General features: G+C 46.0%; 1 protein-coding gene across 1 annotated transcript in view; it reads left to right on the plus strand.

Moving 5' to 3' along the window:
- Positions 1-326: 326 nt before the first annotated feature.
- Positions 327-20,604, plus strand: part of LOC126455595 (cholinesterase 1-like) — a 120,944-nt gene continuing 100,666 nt past the window's right edge. Inside the window, exon 1 of the mRNA XM_050091351.1 lies at positions 327-444. Coding sequence (XP_049947308.1) covers positions 337-444 — 108 coding nt within the window. The 5' untranslated portion in view covers positions 327-336. The remainder of the gene's footprint in view (positions 445-20,604) is intronic.

Genomic DNA, 20,604 nt, shown 5'->3' on the forward strand with positions numbered 1-20,604 from the left:
TGCTTTCGATAGTAACAATGAAAATTAGCGGCACTAACCTTAATGTATGTGGAAATCCGCCAGAAGGTCTCCTTAGAAGATTGATGTGACACTTGTAGAGCATAGTCTCAAGCACGAACGACGCCGCCTGAAGGTCTTATCAACTCGACGTTATTTTCACTGTGACGGCAGTGGCGGTAACTAAGATGTCAGGGTGTTTTCAAGTGTAAGGGGAGAGGGAAGGGAGAGGGGAGGGTGACGTCGTCGACTGCGACAAGAGGGGGACGAGAGGAGGAAGAGTAGATAAAAGAGCCGCGGCGCTGCTGCACACGTCACAGTACGGCTCTCTCCAGCAGCATGGAGTCCGGGCGTCGGCGAACCATTCGAACCCTGATACCGCTGGTGCAACTATTGTTGGCCGCGGCGCTTACTTTCCTGCTTGTAGAAGACGCCGCTGCCAAGACAGTGAGTCATTTCGAACACTGAGTTCGTTTACTTAGTTTAGAACTGACCGTGGTCACCTAAGAGAAAACTTGTTTCAATTCGCTGAAAAAAAGGGGGGCCATACAAAAAATAAATAATATTTGTCTGACCGAAACCTAAATTCGGTTCCTCTGAAATAAGAACGTACTGTCCCACTGCTGTGACACCGCGTCCAAATCTGAAGAAATTTCGTCTGACAAGTCGTCAATTACGTTTTGTTATCTGAGGTATCAAAGATATTTTGCTTGGTGGTGCTCTTCACATTGGCTGCCGCAGGCTTTGTAGTTATCCCGTTTGACGCAGGACCTGCGGATACAACTGGAGTAGCACAGAAACTGGGTCTAGTTTCACAACATTGTTTTGAGCGACAGCATACCGCTTACCATAAATTAATTAAGGGCTACTGTTACAATGTAGTTCAAACGTTTCTTGCAAATAGTTATTTTGTAGCCTTACGTGATACAGATACACTTATATTGCTGTGAACATTAATTCTGGATCCCACTACGAGTTCATTTCAACATCGTTAGTAGGAAAGAAATTATGAATTGCTATTAGATTGGGATTAACTTCTATCATGTAGCATAGACAAGATCATGTATCAAAGATCATGTATCAACTTTCACCACTATTGTGAATTTTTTTTTGTTCGCAACTATTCGTTTCGTTTTTAGCGTTGACAAACCCAGAACTTTCTGACTACATCTTTTTCTGCTTTATTTTTCATAGCCGAGATGTTTAAAGACATGGACAAAGAATATTGAAGAATTATAGAAAACACCTCAGATATCCAGCAGAATTGTAGCTATCTTTTTCTAATTGCAGTACTTCAGAACATTTCAGTGTCCAGCTTTTAAAGCAACACCATACGGTACCATAGGAGGATCTTAAAAATAAAGTCTTCTTATAAAATTTGGAGAGAATATATGAGTACCGAAATCCACAGCTAGTCATACCAGCATAAGGTAAATATCTCGTTTGAGGAAGATATTGATTCTAAAACAATTAAATAAGTTGCAGTTGACAACTGATCGAGTCTGCCGTAGCCGCATCAGACAGAGTTGAGACGCTGACCGCTTACAAATGAGACTGGTATTTGAGACGAATAGGTAAACTGTAAGCAACGAAGAAAATCATGTAAAATCGAGCAGAAATTAACTCAGCACGTCCGAAGAGTGTTTCTTCGAAACAAAATACACAAGTATTGCATGTTACTTTGGTGACAATGTGAGACTAGTATAGTAATACGAGTTCCTTAAACACATGTGTGAAGGGTCATCCTTCTCACTTTCCATCCATAAATGGTATAGTTTATATGTTAATATGCGATAAAACAGAAATCACCCCTCGATATGCAGTTTACAGTGAATTTAGGAAAATTAGTGAAGTGTAATTTGGTAGTACGTACGTTGAGACATTCAGGAGTAACTGTTATAAAGTGGAAAAAGATAAATAGGAAAAACATTAGAGATGAGGATATAGATTAGAATACGCAAACTGAGTGTTGAGGATTTTATGTGTACTAGCATGCAGATATGAAGTTACTTGCGCAAAACAGGCATAAACGGTCAAAATGGTTTCATGAACCAATCAATCACTTTTTATCAGCAAATCCATCATTTCAGAGTGAGATTTTCACTCTGCAGCGGAGTGTGCGCTGATATGAAACTTCCTGGCACATTAAAACTATGTGCCGGAACGAGACTCGAACTCAGGACCTTTGCCTTTCCATTTTTCTTTTTTTTTATCGTTGGGTTTGGTCGTTGCGGACGTCACATGACATCTGTTAAAGTTCGTTTGTTGATCCTTCCATTCAGTTTTTTATTACAGAGGCCAACCGGCTCTCTGACCGAACAAAGCCATCTGAGCTACCCAAGCACGACTCACATCCCGTCCCCACTGACAGAAGTAAAGCTGCGGGGACGGCGCCTTAGTTGTGCTTCGGTGGCTCAGATGGTAGAGCACTTGCCCTCGAAAGACAAAGGTCCCGAGTCCGAGTCTTGGTCCGGCACTTAGTTTTAATCTGCCAGTAAGCTTCAGATCCATCATTTCAGGCGATGAGCTCGTCGACTACACTTTTCGTTGGTGCACCATGGCACTGTGGTCTGGGTTCGGCAGGAGTGCGAACTCGTTGGCAGCGGCTTGTCTCGCTGCCCTGGCTACTTTCTCGTGACCAGAGCAATACTCACACGTGTCTCTCTCACTCCATCTGATAACTCAGCAGAAAGAGGCATCTCACAGTAACCTTCACTTGCACGTTTCCAGTTGGTTGACATATAAGTCATGATTATCGGTTTCCTTCATATTTTCGAGATATGTAATTGTTTTCTCCACTTGTTATCGCTAAAACATTTTCTTATCACTGATGCCGTTAAGTGTTTACCACGCAAGACAAAAGTAAATGACGCGTGGATAGATAGCGAAAGTGGTTTTATTACTTGCATCAACTATGATCACTGACAGGTATACTTTCAAGATGATTCACACCTCCATAGGTGGTATGTAATGCTTAATTCAAAGTAATTAATTAGTTATTTAGTGAGTTTGTTACATGTTCCATAGATCATATTCACGATAAATTTTATATTGTGTGAAGTATCAAAAGAGTAACATACAACTCGTATTTACATTTTAAAAAGTATGAAAAAAAACATTTAATATATACATGTGACCTTTATAATTTTTTCTGTGTAATTAACTAAAGATTTATATTCAAGAATTTCTCTTCGATATAGGTTGTTTTAGGAGAAACATCTTTCACCTACATTTGAAAATATTTCTGTAGCGGTCAGACATTTTATTTCCGTGGGTAGATTGTCACAGAGTTCTGTACCTGCATATTTCACTACTTTCTGTGCAAAAAGAAGACTCATTAAAGCATCAGGCAGGTTTCTATTCCTTCTCGTGTTGTATAGGTGGTTGTAAAATTAATCTTTCGCTGCTTCAGCCATTGCAGACGGAAAGCTTTTTACCGTACGGCAACGCAATTTTATTGGAGAGATGCTCGGAGTGTCTTCTGCAGGATTTGCGTTGGTCGTAGTGTTAGTGTCCTAATTTGCCGTTAGGCGCCGGTACTGGTACGGCGATGTAGCGTTGAAACACAAGCGTCAGTGTGGATGACAATAGCAGACAGTTTACAGGGATGTGAACAACATGGGCAGGGCTTTACTCGTCTTACAAAAATACAACAGTGTTGTTCCCCTTTGCTAGAACCGACGCATTAAACGAATACGGAGAGGATCTCTTTTAAAACCGGGGCTGAATAACGTGATTCGGAAGTTCGAATTAACTGACGATTTGGGAATTGCTCTGGGGAGAGGCTGAGCACGGTTGCGCCACAAATTTTTGAGGAAGTTACTGTTGCCAAGGCTGAGAACGCTCTACGCAGTGCGCGATCTTTAAGCGTTTCACGAGCTGTGTTACGACAGGTAAACATTCAACGGTCCACCGTTCGAAAAGTGTTGCGAATAATTGTGAAATGGAATCTGTACGATCTTCCAGGCTGTCATGGATGCAGATGGCCGTCATGTCTTTAACATGGAATGTAAACACGGTACTCGATTAACAAATGTTACCCTCTCAAATGCAAATTGAAATATGTGTCTTGCGTTCATTTATTCGTTACTTCTCTTCCGCACGTCCTGACAAATGTTTCCGCAATGTTTCGTTGATCGACGATCACTCTTTTTTCGTGGCGGCTCTCTGAAGTTGCGAAATTTTAATTATAACCACACTGTACTTGTAAATATCTCTCTTATTTTCAAATTCAAATGAATTCCTAACATCATATTTCGTCAGTGAATAAATGTACTGTGGGACTGTGTTTAATATTCCAGCTGCTTAAAGATGTGTTTGAAAGATGTACGCCGGCCGGGGTGGCCGAGCGGTTCTAGGCGCTACAGTCTGGAACCGCGCGACCGCTACGATCGCAGGTTCGAATCCTGCCTCGGGCATGGCTGTGTGTAATGTCCTTAGGTTAGTTAGGTTTAAGTAGTTGTAAGTTCTAGGGGACTGATGACCTCAGAAGTTAAGTCCCATAGTCCTCAGAGCCATTTTTTTTTTAAGATGTACCTGTGTGAATCCCACATATAATTCTTCTTACTTTCTTTTGAGCGATGTATATTTCTTGTCTAAGTGTGATGTTACCCCAGAATACGACAAGACATCTGTTACTGAAATAATGTTACCTTACTGATTTCTATATCCGCAAAGTTGGCACTCGTGGCAAAAGTTGCCAACCCTTCGCGCTCTAGTGGGTCAATTTACACGATTTCAGTTTATATTTTCATTGATATGCACACCTAAGAACTTAAGACTTTCTACACAGTTTATTATTCCTTGTCGGTTTACTAGGTTAGTACTCACATTTGCACACATTTAGGCTCTAACTTTCGCAAAAAAAAGCGTTTACTGTTTTCCTTGCTGATGCTCCTGATGGTTCAAATGGCTCTAAGCACTATGGGACTTAACACCTGAGGTCATCAGTCCCCTAGACTTCGAACTACTTAAACCTAACTAACCTAAGAACATCACACAGATCCATGCCCGAGGCAGGATTCGAACCTGCGACCGTAGCAGCAACGCGGTTCCGGACTGAAGCGCCTAGAACTGCTCGGCCACAGCGGCCTGCTGCTCCTTTACTAGGCCAGTTTGAAGCCACGTTGCGGAAAACGTATGCGTTATACTTTTGTCCTTCGCGCGTCTCCGCAACGTATCCACGTCGTCGCTCACGAGGGAACCCATATCCACAAGTGTATCGTTTGGATATAAAATAAGGTTGGAGACCAAATCACCTTCAAATCTCCCGCTTCACGGCACGTACACAAGCTGGGAGGAGGGCGCTGACGTCATTTCCAGTTCTGATTATCTTATCACATACTGTTTTAACCCGACTATAATAACGGACGCGACAAACTTGTAATTCACAACTGGGGGGGTACTTACTGTGGTGTTAAAAGGACGCACCGCATTTCCGACTCTGAAGAGGACGCTCATTGTCACGTAGAAGAGAATCCAACGACGAGTTCTGAAAACAATGTCCACGATACGGGCTCCTGGTGGGGCACATAGGTCAAAACCGATGTCACTGCGATGTGCGTACCGTGTAGCGAGTGACTTGAATGTGATCCGATCTTCAAACTTATTTAAAATGCAAACGGTACATTTTCAGACAAGGGTTTCTTCTGAAATCAGTGTCTACAAAGTCTCTTCTACAACACCTACAAGCCTTGTAATAGAGACGACCTACAAATTGTCAGAAAGGAAGCACGAATAGGAAGATTAACAAGAAGGTACTCTCCTGACCCATCCTTTTTTTTTCTGAGGAAGTGACCAATACTGGTATTGCCTCGACTGCTTTGCCGGCCGGAGTGGCCGAGCGGTTCTAGACGCTACAGTCTGGAACCGCGCGACCACTACGGTCGCAGGTTCGAATCCTGCCTCAGGCATGGATGTGTGTGATGTCCTTAGGTTAGTTAGGTTTAAGTAGTTCTAAGTTCTAGGGGACTGATGATCACAGCAGTTGAGTCCCATAGTGCTCAGAGCCATTTGAACCATTCGACTGCTTTACTCGGTAGGCACAGTCACATCTCAGCGCAATGTATGGTCCTTGTGATCCCGGTCGCTAAACCAATATCCCAGCTCCAGAAAAACACAACGCTCCGTCTTTATCACCTGTAGTCGTTGTACTCGACTGAACATAGTTGGCTGCATTAAGCACCCCGTGTCCGGATTGCGGCGTTGTAGTGACTGTACACACCTGAAAAAATATTTAAGAAGTACGGCTCAGATAATTAAGGTGGAATTTACAATGCTTATGCAGAAGAGCACCATCGCTGACAGTGTGTTAAATAGGCCGGATAATTTGTCTTCATTTTTGTAGTGTTTTCGTGCGACTTTTGTATCGGAGGGATGACCTTTCTTCGTCTCATTTACAACGCACTACCGTCGACATGTTTGGAACCCGGGTTCGATTCCGGGTCAGATACACAATTTCACATTGTTAAGTACGTATTCGCATATCAGTCATTCTCCTTTTGAATGTCAATTACGATGTTTCAAAAACGTACTCTAGCTTTGCCAAACAATTCTTGGATCGATACACCGCAGAGAGTACTTCTTCAGATCTCGAACAATATCACGCTCCCAACCGTTTGTCTCACGGTAAGAGTTTACATCACCACATAAACACCAGAAGAGCCTTGGCTCCATGCAGTCATAGCAGTCTCATCCGTCCAGACATTTCCTTCGTCTTAAAAATTTTTACCGCCACATAACCAACAAGAAACGACCAGTGGTTCTATGGACTCGGAAAACAATTCTTCCGCACCCATTGGAGGATGACAAAATGTTCTCGGCGACCGCCGTTGAGATAAACTCTGTTTGACGATAAGGTTCTCGTAAAATGAAAACGAGACATCTACATGACAATGTGCGGAAGGCTAGTAAACATAAATTTTTTGTAGAAGTCACGTCTACGACAAACTCTGACGTCATGTTTGCGAGGAAACGGTTTCAAATCTCGACCGTCCTTCTTCAGCGAATTTGAGGCTGTCCCGTTTTGCAGAATACCTTGTACAGAGGATATGATTCCTATTAAAACAACATGGATATTTATTTTCCGAGTTTAAGCACATGCTGCTATAAACCGTAACGCTTGCACCAGTGCGAATCCAGAATATCACCATGATATCACTACGATAGATAAGCTCGTTAACTATAACATTCCTTCAAATTACGAACTGACAGCTTACATAATTACGAATACATACTTTAGTATGGCGAGTTACAGATAACCCTCGATTAGTTTCGTACAAACATTTTTGGGGCTTGCTGCCTCACAGTTTAATACAGCCATGAGATGTGTCAGTTGAATTGCAGATGTGTGCTTTTAGCGTACGAGTCAATCTCGATATAACGATTAAACATACAAGCTCTATTCTCTCATTTTAGTCTGTTTGCCATATCTTCTTAGAGTCTCACTTTGTAACATATTTCCTCCAGCACCGGCTGATATAAGTTACCATCGCTTTCTACCAGTGCGTCCATGTTTCTGTAGATAATCCATGTTAGTAAGCTCGTCGAATAAAGTGTTAGTTAACCCATTAAAAAAATGCTTACGACCTATGGTTTCAGGAAGGTCCCAAGCGACAGGGACCGGTGCCGAGAGCTATGCCTGACTGCCGGCTTCAAACCCAGCAGGAACGGCAGCTCTCAGTAGCAAGTATCAGTAGCAAGTGTCTTTATGGAGCAACCTTTTTGGGAAGGGCAACCATAGTTCAGAAACATTGTGAATAACATGAAAAACGCTCAATACCCAATAATCGTTCAAATTATCATAAAATTATAACGCTCAAGAAAATCAAGAATGATGAGGTGATTCCAAAAGGCACATAGCTATCTGAAGAGGTTCTATTCGCGACTACCGGTTTCACGTCAATATAAACGCAACTTGAGGTTTATAACGATTATATTTTTATAATGTAGATGGGCAACTACGGATCCCAGCGTTCGGGAAGTTATCCACGTTAAGAGTCAAACAACACCAATGGGAACTCACTGCTCACTTTCATTATGATACCTCACCAAATTTCAAATGGTTCAAATGGCTCTGAGCATTATGGGACTTAACTGCTGAGGTCATCAGTCCCATAGAACTTAGAACTACTTAAACCTAACTAACCTTAGGACATCACACACATCCATGCCCGTGGCAGGATTCAAACCTGCGACCGTAGCGGTCGCGCGGTAACAGACCGTAGCGCCTAGAACCGCTCGGCCACTCCGGCCGGCCTCACCAAAGTATTTGTCTCTTTGCTTGGATTCGGATTCCGTAACTGACGCGCTACATTTTGAAAATATAACCATTATAAAGCTAAAAATGAACAGGCAGTTGCGAATGAAGTATCTTTATGGAGCTTTTAGGCTTCTGGAAACACCTCGTCATACGGCCACAAAACACAGGAACAGGACTGTAACTAACTGAAGGTGTGTGGCTGGACTTCGTAATTTTGCTTTCTTTCATATGACGCGTTTAATTCACAGAATGTACTGGGTGTAAGTCAGGCCAGAGGTGGGTCTACGATATTTTGGGTGTGTTAATCGTACCGTTACTTAGGTGCACTGGTTCGGACTACCGTGAACATTAGCCAGGGTGTTTATTTCAAAATTCACAGCCTTTCTGTTATATCTTCAAGGTGAATATGCTGTGAAACTCCTGTCTACAAACATAAAATAGTGGTGTTCACATGCCTGCATGCAGTCGATCAGCATCCCAGCTGTTCCTTAACTGTAAGGGCTCCGAACATCAGTGAATGGCTTCAGCAGTATGTGGCACGCCTGAAGAAGCCTGTGGACTCTCATCGTCGCCAAGACTAGGACGTTTTCAAGCACAGAGGCCATTTACACGTTAATAGTTTTATACGTCACATGTATTCGAAACTGCGAACATGGACAACCATCAGCTGTAGAATGGAATGACGACTGGGAAAATTTGTGCCAGACTGGCACTGGAACCCAAATTACCCGAATTACCCGCTTACTGCGAGCGGGAGCTGTATCGTTTGGCTACCCGTGCACGACTCACATCCATATCTCGTCTACATCCTGTACTCGTACAGGTGAGACGTTTTACTTGAAAGTCACTTGCCGGGTGTCGGTGGATGAATACAACGATCCGGTGTATAATGGAATGACGAAAGTGAAAATTTGTGCCTGAATGCGACGCGAGCTCGAATATCCTATTTATCGTGAGCGAGCGCCTTATTATATTTTTCTTTTTCTTTCTTTTTTAAATATATTGATTCTGGGAAACGAAACCAGATGTCCTACTTATCGTGAGCGATCGCCTAACAATTTTTTCTTTTCCTTTCTTTTTCTTTAGTACATTAATTCCGGTTACCAGAAAATGTACCGTTCTAAGAATGGAAGAGGCGGCGGGGATCACCTCCTCATGGCAGGAACACCCGAGTTCTGAGGTGGTTTAAGGAAGACACTACACAGGAAACTGGACAAAAATTGTCTGCATTTGGGATAGCGGACAACTGCACAATGGCGTTCTTTAAGGAAGTGTCAAAAATCACGGATATTTTTCACGCCATCAGCAAACAAATAGTGAACAAATCCAGTTCAGAGAGATTGGCTCCGCTTGTGGGAAATAGCCCGGGTCTGGAAAGAGGGGCAGTCGAGTAGGTATCTGATGAGGAGTCGTACGCGTAATTAGGACCAGCAGCTGTTGCACTAAGAACCAGACACCTCTTGCCGATCCGACACCAGACGATGCTCGTCCGTGTCCAAAACATTACAGGCGCCACGCAACGGAATGTCACCGTGGTGAATCCCATGAAGGCCTGACTGGCACACTTGCTTCCCGTTGACATTAAGGTACCACGGAGACTGGACGTCAGTCTGAAGAAAAGGGCCACACACCAATGGCCAAACGCCACACCAATCGACGTGGGGATGCTTCCTTTCAACCACATTCGGTGACAAGTGCTGCTGAAGAAAGCTATAAATGGCCTTCGTGGATGTCAAGTACGTTGGCAGTATCGTAGTACGGACGTAGCTCAGTTGAAGAAAAAAGTGGTGGAAGTAAAAGAAGGGCGACGTTAAGCTGGATAGGTGCGGAAAGAGAGTGCGGTGTAAGCGCCTCCAGCAATAGGCTGGTAAGGAAAGAAGGACAACAACGCCACAGCACTATGTGAGAGCCGACGAAAAGGGCTATCGCTCTGTCATGCACATGATACACACCTAAACCGCCCCTGCGCAGCGGGAGAGTGAGTGTCTCGTACTTTATTTTGAACAGCAAGCCGTGGGAAACATATGAACGCAATGCCGCTAGCGTGTGGTAAGACACGGACGGAGGAACAGGAAGTATCTGTGCCACATGGAGGATACGTCACGCCCAACATACGTTACGTATTGTGTCCGTTGCAGCAGATCGAGTGCTAGTAAACTGAGCTCTAAAAGCCCACCTCGTAGCTGGAACAGAGGGCCCCGGCAGTTGAGGGCAGTCGTGCACCACGCGTCACTTTCGAAATCGAGTCCTCAGCATCGCATAGTATTAGCTACACGCAATGGAGCAGTGCAATCCGCAGGAAGCACCGCACCTATAGACATGGCGCTCGATTTTCAGATGTTAAGACGGCTATCAGAAGCTCCACTGTAGGTGGTAACCCATGCCAGAGACTCCATGTCCTCAGCACCGCTACGAATAATGATGAGATCGTCCGCATAAGCGTTGCAGCTGGATACATGGCCACCAAAGAGACATCCCTGACAAATGTTTAATGGAGGTCGCAGAGCAACGGTTCCATAGTGAAAGCATACAACAGTGCAGAGAGCTGGCAGCGTTGACCCACCGATCGACGTATGCAGTTGGAAGGAGTGAGACGGCCGTTGTAGAGCACATGGGACATAGCTCCACGAGGGAGACGCATTACAACGTCGACGGTAGTAACAGGGTATCCCATATTGGAGATCACCCCTTACAGGTGGTAGTTGTGATCGACCAGACTGAACGCCTGGCTGAAGAGCTACCAAATGCCCTGGCTTACGACCAGTGTGAGCAAGAGCGATTATGTCCCGATAGCCACAGAGGACAGTACTGATGTCATTGGAACCTCCCAATGAAGTTTGATCAGGAGAAATCGCGTACTGCGCCGTCCTTTTAAGCCGTGCAGCCAACATACGGGTAAAGATCTTTGTGTCGCTGTTGAACAACGTCAAGGGACGGTAATCCCAAATGGTTCAAATGGCTCTGAGCACTATGGGACTTAACTTCTGAGGTCATCAGTCCCCTAGAACTTAGAGCTACTTAAACCTAACTAACCTAAGGACATCACACACATCCATGCCCGAAGCAGGATTCGAACCTGCGACCGCAGCGGTCGCACAATTCCAGACTGTAGCGCCTAGAAGCGCTCGGCCACCTCGGCTGGCGGACGGTAATCGCATATCCGTGATGTTCATCGAGGCTTGGTGGGTGGGAATGAGAAGATCGTCGAGGAATCCCCCTGGGGTCTGCGCAAGAGTTTATATAAGGTCATGACAAATATCCGTCCACAATGGCGCCAGAAAGGTCGAAATGTCCGGTAAAACTCCAGTGGGAGGCCGTCAGGCGACCTGTTCGAAGAACGTGCCTGCATAACATCAAGAACTTTGTCCTCCGCTACGTTAGCAAGCAGATCCAGCGTTGCATCCACGGGAACCGAGCCAAAAGAGAGTCTGGAGTTGGGGGAGTGGTGACGTTGTTCAGAGTACAGCGGAACGTAATGTGCATGGAGGGCTGACCCTACATTGCATTGGGTATCTAAACGCCCCCCTGCATCGGTCATATGGACATTAATCAAAGTCCTCCAACAGTGACGCTGTTCCGCTATCACATGATACATAGGTGGACGCTGCTGCAGTAACCCGTCGTGTCTATGCGCCCTGACGATCGCTGCTTCAAGGTGGCGGCGAGAGAGGGATGTGAGCTGTGCCTTGGCACGGTTCACCATCGGCTGGCGCTCTAGCAAATGCGGTATCATAGTCCATTCCCGGAGAATGATGAGAGAATTCCTGAGTCCGTCGCAGCCACGCCGCGACCCTCTTTTCATAACCAATCAATGCCTTGCGGAAGGCAGGCTTTGCACAGAGCTCCCACCATGACATGGCAGACTGATATGCATCTCGGCGTCTACGACAAGCTATCCACGTGGTCTCGGTGAGCTGCCAGCACTCGGGTGTGGTAAGGTGGATCGTGTTCAGTTTCCATGGTCTACGGCTGCGCCTCACCGTTTGGCGGCAGTGATTGATGGCACAGATCTGTGCGTCATGGTCAGAGAACGCAATGGGCCAGACTTCAGCAGCCTGCAGTCCACTAAAAGTATTGCGGGAGACGTAAACACGATCGAAATGTGTAAACCTGGGATGGTCACTACGAACATGTTCCCAAGAATCCTCAAGGCTGAGGTGCTGGAGAATTTTCGCTAGCACTGTGCATGGAGAGTAACGTGGTAGTTGGTCCTTGAGTGCCTTGCTGCAGCTGAAATCGCCTCCCATGATAAGTGTATCCTGCCGACCCAGGTAAAGAGGCTTGGCTTTCGTGGAGAAGAAGGTGGTGCGTTCACGACAGCGACCCGAACTAGATGGCCCATAGACGTTGACTATCCTGACCACTAAACGTGAGATCAATACCTCTGGCATCATTGAGATAGTCAACTGAATCAGCGAGCATACCGTCATGTAGGAGGATCGCCACCCTACTACCAGCAGGGGAAACATGAAAGACATGTGCTGTAAAACCTTACGGAGCACATAAAGTTAAAACGTCCTCATGCTGAAGTGGTGCAATTTCGGGGTCCGCGGCATTAGGCATGCCATGTTTGTGGCTTACAAGTATTGCCATTGACCGTGGCTATGCGATAAGCCGGAACATCAGCCTTTGGCAGGAGGATGGGTGATTCAAACACGGGGGAAGCACAGGGATCTCCCTGTTAGGCCCACGTGGAAGCGCACATCACTGTGAGCGGAGGGTGCCGACCCCACCAAGGCCGCTTCATCACTCTGTACATCTCCAGAACGTCCAGCCTCGGCATCGGCCCAGCAGAAAGACGTCTCTCTGGGCCAGTTCAGCGGAACACTATCAAAGGGGAACCCACAGGTAGCGTGAGACACAGAAAGAGAGGCAACCGCATCAGACTCACCATGGGCAACGTCGGTTTGCGGAGGTAGATGTTGACTGGACACAGAGTCGGTGAAAGAAGTTGCGTCGTTAGATGCCAGGTTGTCAGAGGACAGCGCATCATCACCAGCAGGTCGTCATCCTGTGTACATCCGATGGAAGCAGTAATCAGGAGGGGTACGGCATTGTCTCTTCCGTTTCCTCGGTGACCGTTGCTTCCCAACACGTTGCTCTATCCTCCGAGATGTGGCCAGACGGCAGAAAAGCGGAGGTCCGTAAATCTCGATGATCAACAGTGGGATGGCGACGGACAGCTTGCGTCGGCTAACGGCCATAGTCCGTTGGTACTGCATCCAGCGGCAGTGTAGGGAAAATAGGCAAAACGTCCATCGCGTCGTCGAGAGGAGTCGACGCCGGTACCAAATGATTCAGAGCGGGCGTAGCAGACAGCCCCGCCACAGACGCGTGAAACAGAGGTAACACAATACGTCTCCGATCGGTATCTGAACCAGTCCACGTCGTAGACATTCAGAATGCACGTAGCCTTCCTAGCCCCAATATGCACTAGTTCGCCGCTGACCATCGTACATGACGAGAGCTCGGCAGCTGGCACTTACCGAGTAGGAACGTAAGTGCTCCGTCAGTTCAGTTTTATCTGCCGGACACCGTTGAGAACACGATATGTTTCGAACGTCTTCGATGTTTCAGCAACGTGACCGACCACGTTGCCGTAAGATTTAATGGCGGCCACCACAACGTCCGACGGCACCCCAATTGGGAACTCGAAAACTCGCATCGCTCGAAGGTCAAAACTAGCGAGATCAATCACTACAGCTCCTACATGGCCGTCTGAGTATCTCAACTTGAGATCGTTAGTAGCATGGCGCCGCACAACGTCGGCGCACAGTGCTTCATTAGCCAGTTTTATGTACTTACAGCGGGAGATGCATTTCGTGTTTTATTAACCGTTCAACCTAATAATCCTTTGGCCCGTTCATGATCCAGAGGAAACGTTAATTTGATGATGGCTTGGAGATAGGCAAACACCATGATGGTCGGTGAATTCGGACACGAAGACAAGCCGCTAAGCGGATGTAAACAAACGTTCGCTCGCTTGCAAGCCACACAACAGGCGCGACGCAAACAAGGCGTGCTCGCCTCGCCATTACCGAAAGCAAACTGCGCCATTGCCGTATCCGAGCACGACTCACGGCCAGACCCAAACATTCATAGATCGTCAATCACTGCTCTACAGCCTGCACTCGTACGTTCATATGTATATTCCAGTACAGGGGAGACACTTTTAATTGAAAGTCGCCTACCTATTGTCGGAAGACAAATACGATATTTCAATGCCTGTGTTATTCTGAAATATGATGCAATGTTCCTTTGGACATAAATGCATGTGCAAAGGAACAGGCACTGCGGAAACAGCAGTCGTTATGAAATACACTAAATGCACTCACAGTTTGGGTCTGACCGTTAGTTGTGCTCGGATAGCCTAATAGTATGGGGACCGCTCGCGGTAAGCGGGAAATCCGAGTCCCGGCCCGACACAAATTTTCATTGTCGTCATTCCATTATACAACTGATGGCAACTACGAATACATTCAATGTATTTCGTAACACCTGTAGTAGCTGTAGTGTTTATTACTTCGGACATGCGTGCATGTCCGAATGAAAAACGCGTCATATTTCTGAATTACACAGGTTCAAATGGCTCTGAGCACTATGGGACTCAACTTCTGAGGTCATTAGTCCCCTAGAACTTAGAAATAGTTAAACCTAACTAACCTAAGGACATCACAAACATCCATGCCCGAGGCAGGATTCGAACCTGCGACCGTAGCGGTCTTGCGGTTCCAGACTGCAGCGCCTTTAACCGCACGGCCACTTCGGCCGGCCAATTACACAGGCACTTCAATATCCTATAAATACTAATTCCGTGCGAATAGGCCTCGGAAGGCCCAATGGCACCTATTATCAGCTGATAGGCGTCACTGGATGCAGATATGGAGGTGTATGTAGTCAGAACACTATTGTACCCGCCAGAGTAGCCGAGAGCGCTAACGCGGTGCTTCGTGGACTCGGGTAGCCGCGCTGGCCCCGGATCGAATCCGCCTGGCGGATTAACGACGACGGCCGGTCTGCCGGCCAGCCTGGATGTGGTTTTTAGGCGGTTTTCCACATAATATTAGGTGAATACCTGGCTGGTCCCCACGTCCCGCCTCATTTACACGCTTCGCAGACATCTGAAACACATCCACGCTATTTCATGATTTACACTAGACGTAGACAGCTGGGGTACACTAATTCCGTCCCGGGGGGTATGGGGTGGCGGCAGGAAGGGCATCTGGCCACCCCTTAACATTAACATGCCAAATCCGGTTAACCATGGCCGAACCTACGTCACCGCGGGACACGGCGCAAGCGATAGCGATAGACAGTAGTTAGAACACTGTTCTCCACGCCGCTATGGGTTTTCATGACCAGAATCGCCATTTCTCAGTCGCAAAGCTGCTTAATTAGACTCAAGAGGGCTGAGAGCGCCGCGGTTGCCAATAGTGCTCGGCAGATCTGGACGGTCGCTCACCCAACTCCTAATCATACCCGACAGCGGGTCACTTTGGTAATCTGACGAAGAGCGGTACTACAGCTGCGGCTAGGGCTTTGTCCAGATGTCTGGAATGGTGTGCTTACTTTGGAATCATGATTTGTGAAAGCGATATTTCGAAAATATGCGCAATTGTCAACACCTCCCTTCTTCCGTATCTCAACTTTACATTTTTCTTGACGTCTACATGTATTTCGCTAGTTTCATATTTCCTACACACCAGTTGGAACAGTTCCGTTATGGTTGGTTCTTCCACAGATCTTAATAATTGTTCTTTAATACCTAAAATGTTTTAGTTGTAAGTTGCCAAAAATTATATTTCTTAACAGAAATTTGCGCCAGGTACTTCAGCGTCGCCCAGCTACATCCTCCAATGTATTACTTTCGATTGTGCAAAGAAAACTGGTAGACCTTTGTACAGCATTGCGTTGTGATTTCCATGAATCGTTTACTGCTGAAATTGGCTTATGCGATGTTATTTTGAAGAAAACTAGTTGTGAACAAAAAAATATATATTGTACCGCGAATCTAGCGCCACCTAGGAGTTTCCTCCAGTTGCTTTCTAATTTGTTCCGTGCCAGCAGTTCCCACTTGTCTCTTCGTTAAGAATTTTGACAAGGTGGAATCTTTCTGTAGGAGAATTTTCTAGGATTCACATAATATGCGTAAGCTAAAACACCATGTTCCGCTCACTACAATATTTCTAATCAGTAGTGAAACTAACATTTTTTCGTGTCTTTTGATACCAATTGTATATTTCATTTTATAGCCTTTGACTATGATGGAGTGTCGAAACGCGTAAATCGATTTTGGAAATCATATAAGTGTATTCAAGAAATCTGAAAGTTATTGCAGCGCACTCAAATGGCCGCCTCGTCTCATAGCATTTTTCATGCAAGATGCATGCTGTGACTTATGTCTCCCTGTGCTGTTTGGCGCACGCCCAGTCTCATCTACATCCACACCATCTTCCCTTTCCATAACTGTCTCTCTAAGTTTCTCTCCTTTCTACAGCCCAAATGTATACTTCTTCCCTGTTTAGCTTAGTAGTGTTTTATCGTCTGAGCTCTTCATGTTCACACTGCTGCTTCGCATTTCTCGCAAAGTTTCTCGTTTCCGCTATTCTTTTTAGAACCTTCCAGAGATAGATTTTTGATTATTTGAATGCATGGTCTCTCTTTCTTCGAAAGAACAGACACCTCGCAGGTCCCGCAGCTGTGAAACACTATTTTTAAATGAAAGGGAGATCACTGCTGTCAGCTGCAGCGGGATATTAAGCATAATGAGCGGCGACGAGCGAAAATTAGTACCGGAATTATAACCGCGTATCTCCAGCTTACTAGGCAAGTAAGTAGCGAACAGCAGTGTAATGGACAAGGACTGCGGGTAGGTGGTGCTCGGTGGGCGGGTGGATCTGCCGCGAGGTGTACCGACATGGACCGTGCAGTTTCGCTAACGCAGTGTCTCGGATGGCGCAGTGGTTGCCGGACCTACATAGTAAGCGCCGGCACGGTAGCTCAGCGTGGTCGGTCAGTGGGTTTGCTGCCCTCTGTAATAAAAAATCTGAGTTAATCGATCAATGGTGAACTTGAACAAGCGTCATGGGACGTCCATCCCGAACACACAGAACGAACAGTAACGAACAAAATGAGATCAACAAAAACAAATACTAAGCAGTAGCTCCCGGGTTCGAATCCGGATCCGGTAAACATTCTCGCTTGTCGCCGCCCATTCTCCTTAATGTCCTGCTACAACTGATAGCAGTGATCCCACTTCAATTTACATGCATTGATTTTTGAATTTGTTTTTCATCAGAATACAGCACTCGTGGACTGTGCAACAATATTTCGTGCACTCAGTCGATGTTGTACTTCATCCTGATGTGAAGAACGGTGCATCTTCATGGCACATCTAGTAAATACTGAAAATGATATTCAGTAATTTTAAAGTAAATTTTACTGTCCATAAACCGATGAATTTTCCAAAACAAAGGACAGCTTTGAAATACAGCATTTTATGGAATACCTAGGCAATCTATACATAGTGATTTTTTCCACCAGGTACAAACTCTAGGGACTGATCGATAAGAGGAAAAAAAAAGATCTAAGTAACTTGTGTCAAGAGTCACATGGTTTCCATGCTAGAGACCATTTATGCCATTACACCTTGTTACAGAGGCTGCGGTTTAACACGCGCTGTACCACGCAGCCACTGCTACAGTATGCGTTGAGAACGGCTTCCACGTGTCTCAAGGCATACGTGTACTCGCCGTAGCATGTTCTCTCTCTCACACGTTCACATCGGCCAGGCCTCATCGCTGCTCGAGTGTCTCCTCATCTGGAATGGGCTCTGCATACACGATACTTCTAAGATGGCTCCGGTGAACGAGCAGACCATGCAACTGGACCACCTTGTCCAATCCATCGACCAGGGAAGACACGAGTTGCATCCGGAAGTTAATGGCTAAGTGGGCTGAAGCACCATCATGTAGCAGCCACATAAGCCTTCGAATCGTCAATGCCACTTCATCCAGCAGGGAAGGCAAAGTCACCCACAAGAAAAGCCGAGAGTTTCGGCCTGTTAGGCGACGTGGAAGGGAGACTGGTCCCGAAATACGGTCGCCAATTATCCCGGCCCACACATTCCTGTTGCATAGATGCTAAGGGTTCGATGTCACCATACCATGGGGGTTTTTGCATTCTATCCCACAGAAAGTTGAAGATACCACACTGCGTAAAGGTGGCCTCATCTGCGAATGGGATGGAGGGTACAAATCCCGGAATCGTGGTTGCCTGGTGAAGGAACCAGTGGCTAAACTGCTCCCGATGTGGGAAGTCTGTCGTTATCTGCAACATTGTAAGTGATAAGGCTAGTAACAATTGTCACGGAGACTGTTCCACATGATCGTTTGGCTTACCCTGTACTGGCGGGCCAACTTCCTGGTATTGACATGACGGTCACCTTCCACAGTGTTAATAACATTGTAAGATGGCAAGAACTATGCCCCTTACATGAAGTCATTAAAGATCACCTAACTCAAGTTGAGCGAACAGTAGGGCTGAACAAAAATGACTGACAAGGCACAATGCATCTTGTAGAGGGTATAGTATGGACATATTGGAATAATTAATGTCAGGTGATGGTTTTAAAGTAATTCACATGACATGAAAACTTTGTGGAAACGCATCGATTTACTGGAGGCTAGTTTATACCAGTCAAGTATTCAGGTTACTGTGACCGGCGGGGGAGCAGCGAAGGGAAGCTACAATAGGCAGCTTAGGGCGGCTCAAGCTCTGAGAAAGTGGTAATGGGGCGCGGCCTCCAGCTGCCTTAAGACGAGTGACACTGAGTGGGTGGTTGACCCCATGCTGGGAAGCAGACGGAGAACTTGTCCACCGCTTGATAAATGTCCATCGCCCTGTTTTCAGTGAAACATGCGAGAAAGCTGCGCAAAGCTACAGTGGAGCGGTCAACAGAGTTCAAAATATGTGTGTTCGTGACTATAGCAACTTCACGCTGAATTCACGGTCCACAGAGTCTGAAGTAAATCAGGTAAAGAGCGTCAGAATGAAATACGCTCGCCTCCGATGGGAATGTAGGACCAAGGAATTTGAAGTACTCTCCTGGGAGTCAGAATTCCGGAAAAATTGGTGTTTGTGCAGACGCTAACTTTGATGGGTGGCCTGGGAGGAGCTAAATAGCAGAGGTTGAGAGGAAGGGAAATTTTGTGGGAATTTGTTCACTTCCCAGAGCAGGCATTGGTCAGCGCTGGGAAGCGACACATAATTAACGCGACTTGCGCTGCAATTGGCGTAAGTGATTTTGCTGGAGGGGAAACCGAGGTGAAGAGCTGACTGGGAGAAGTCCCCGTAGAGTCCTTCCGTTCCCAGCTTGCCTAGGGTGCGGACGAGGCATTCTTTACTCAGCTTGCCTGAGAAAGAGTGAGCATCTCTGCAGTTTAGGACTTAGCAAATGAAACGATTGAGCTTGGAGACAGGAAGTTTTGGTTCAGCTATGTACTGAGCAAGATAGCTAGGGGTGAATAGACGAGCGCAGCCTTGCAGCACCACAAGGTCGGCCGACGTCCACACAACGACACTGCTCCGCCACACTGTATTCAGTGATATTGCGCCTGCTCTGACCACTGATTAATTTGTTGGATCACGTTGACAAGGTTTCCTCGAGGGTTTCATGGGCCATGTATTGTCGAATCCTTATCGCACTTCCCATTACGCCAGGGCCAGTTGATAGCAATTACTTTTGAGTTATTGCACTTTACTTCATGCAAACGCAATTTATTACCACTGCCTGATAGGAGAGTCTTGTAATGTGATGATTGAAGGTCAGGAGCTAAAATAAATTTGTGCTAATCGACTGCATCTGTTTTCAATCAAGAAGTTGAAATCCCAAGTCATTTTCTTGATTAATTTTATTTTCAACATTTGCATCTGGTGTTCAATAGCTGAATATAACATCAATGTGCACCCCTTTTTAATTAAAAGTGATCAATTCTGAATCTATTAATGTCAACACTGTCACTGAAGTTCAATCAGGAGTCACACGGCCTTATTACTTTCTTTGCGTTATCCGATATTGCGGCAGTTTTGCACTCCCTGTTGATCTGTTAGTCAATTAGCTGGGGTGAACACACGCCAAAACCAGATAAGTGACGGGTGGGGTGTTACAATATTTTCCTCCAAGTCAGTATCCAATCAATTTGGGTACGTCCTTCATGATTTCCTACTTCCTGAAACGACCTTGTCTCAGACAAGCGGCGAGATACTGTTGCGAACATTGAATGCTGTGATTGTTCTTGGCGTGAATAGGTCTCCTGATACAACCTTGCTGCTCGCCGCCCATTGCC

Source organism: Schistocerca serialis, chromosome 2 (assembly GCF_023864345.2).
Source record: "Schistocerca serialis cubense isolate TAMUIC-IGC-003099 chromosome 2, iqSchSeri2.2, whole genome shotgun sequence".
Lineage (NCBI taxonomy): Eukaryota > Metazoa > Arthropoda > Insecta > Orthoptera > Acrididae > Schistocerca > Schistocerca serialis.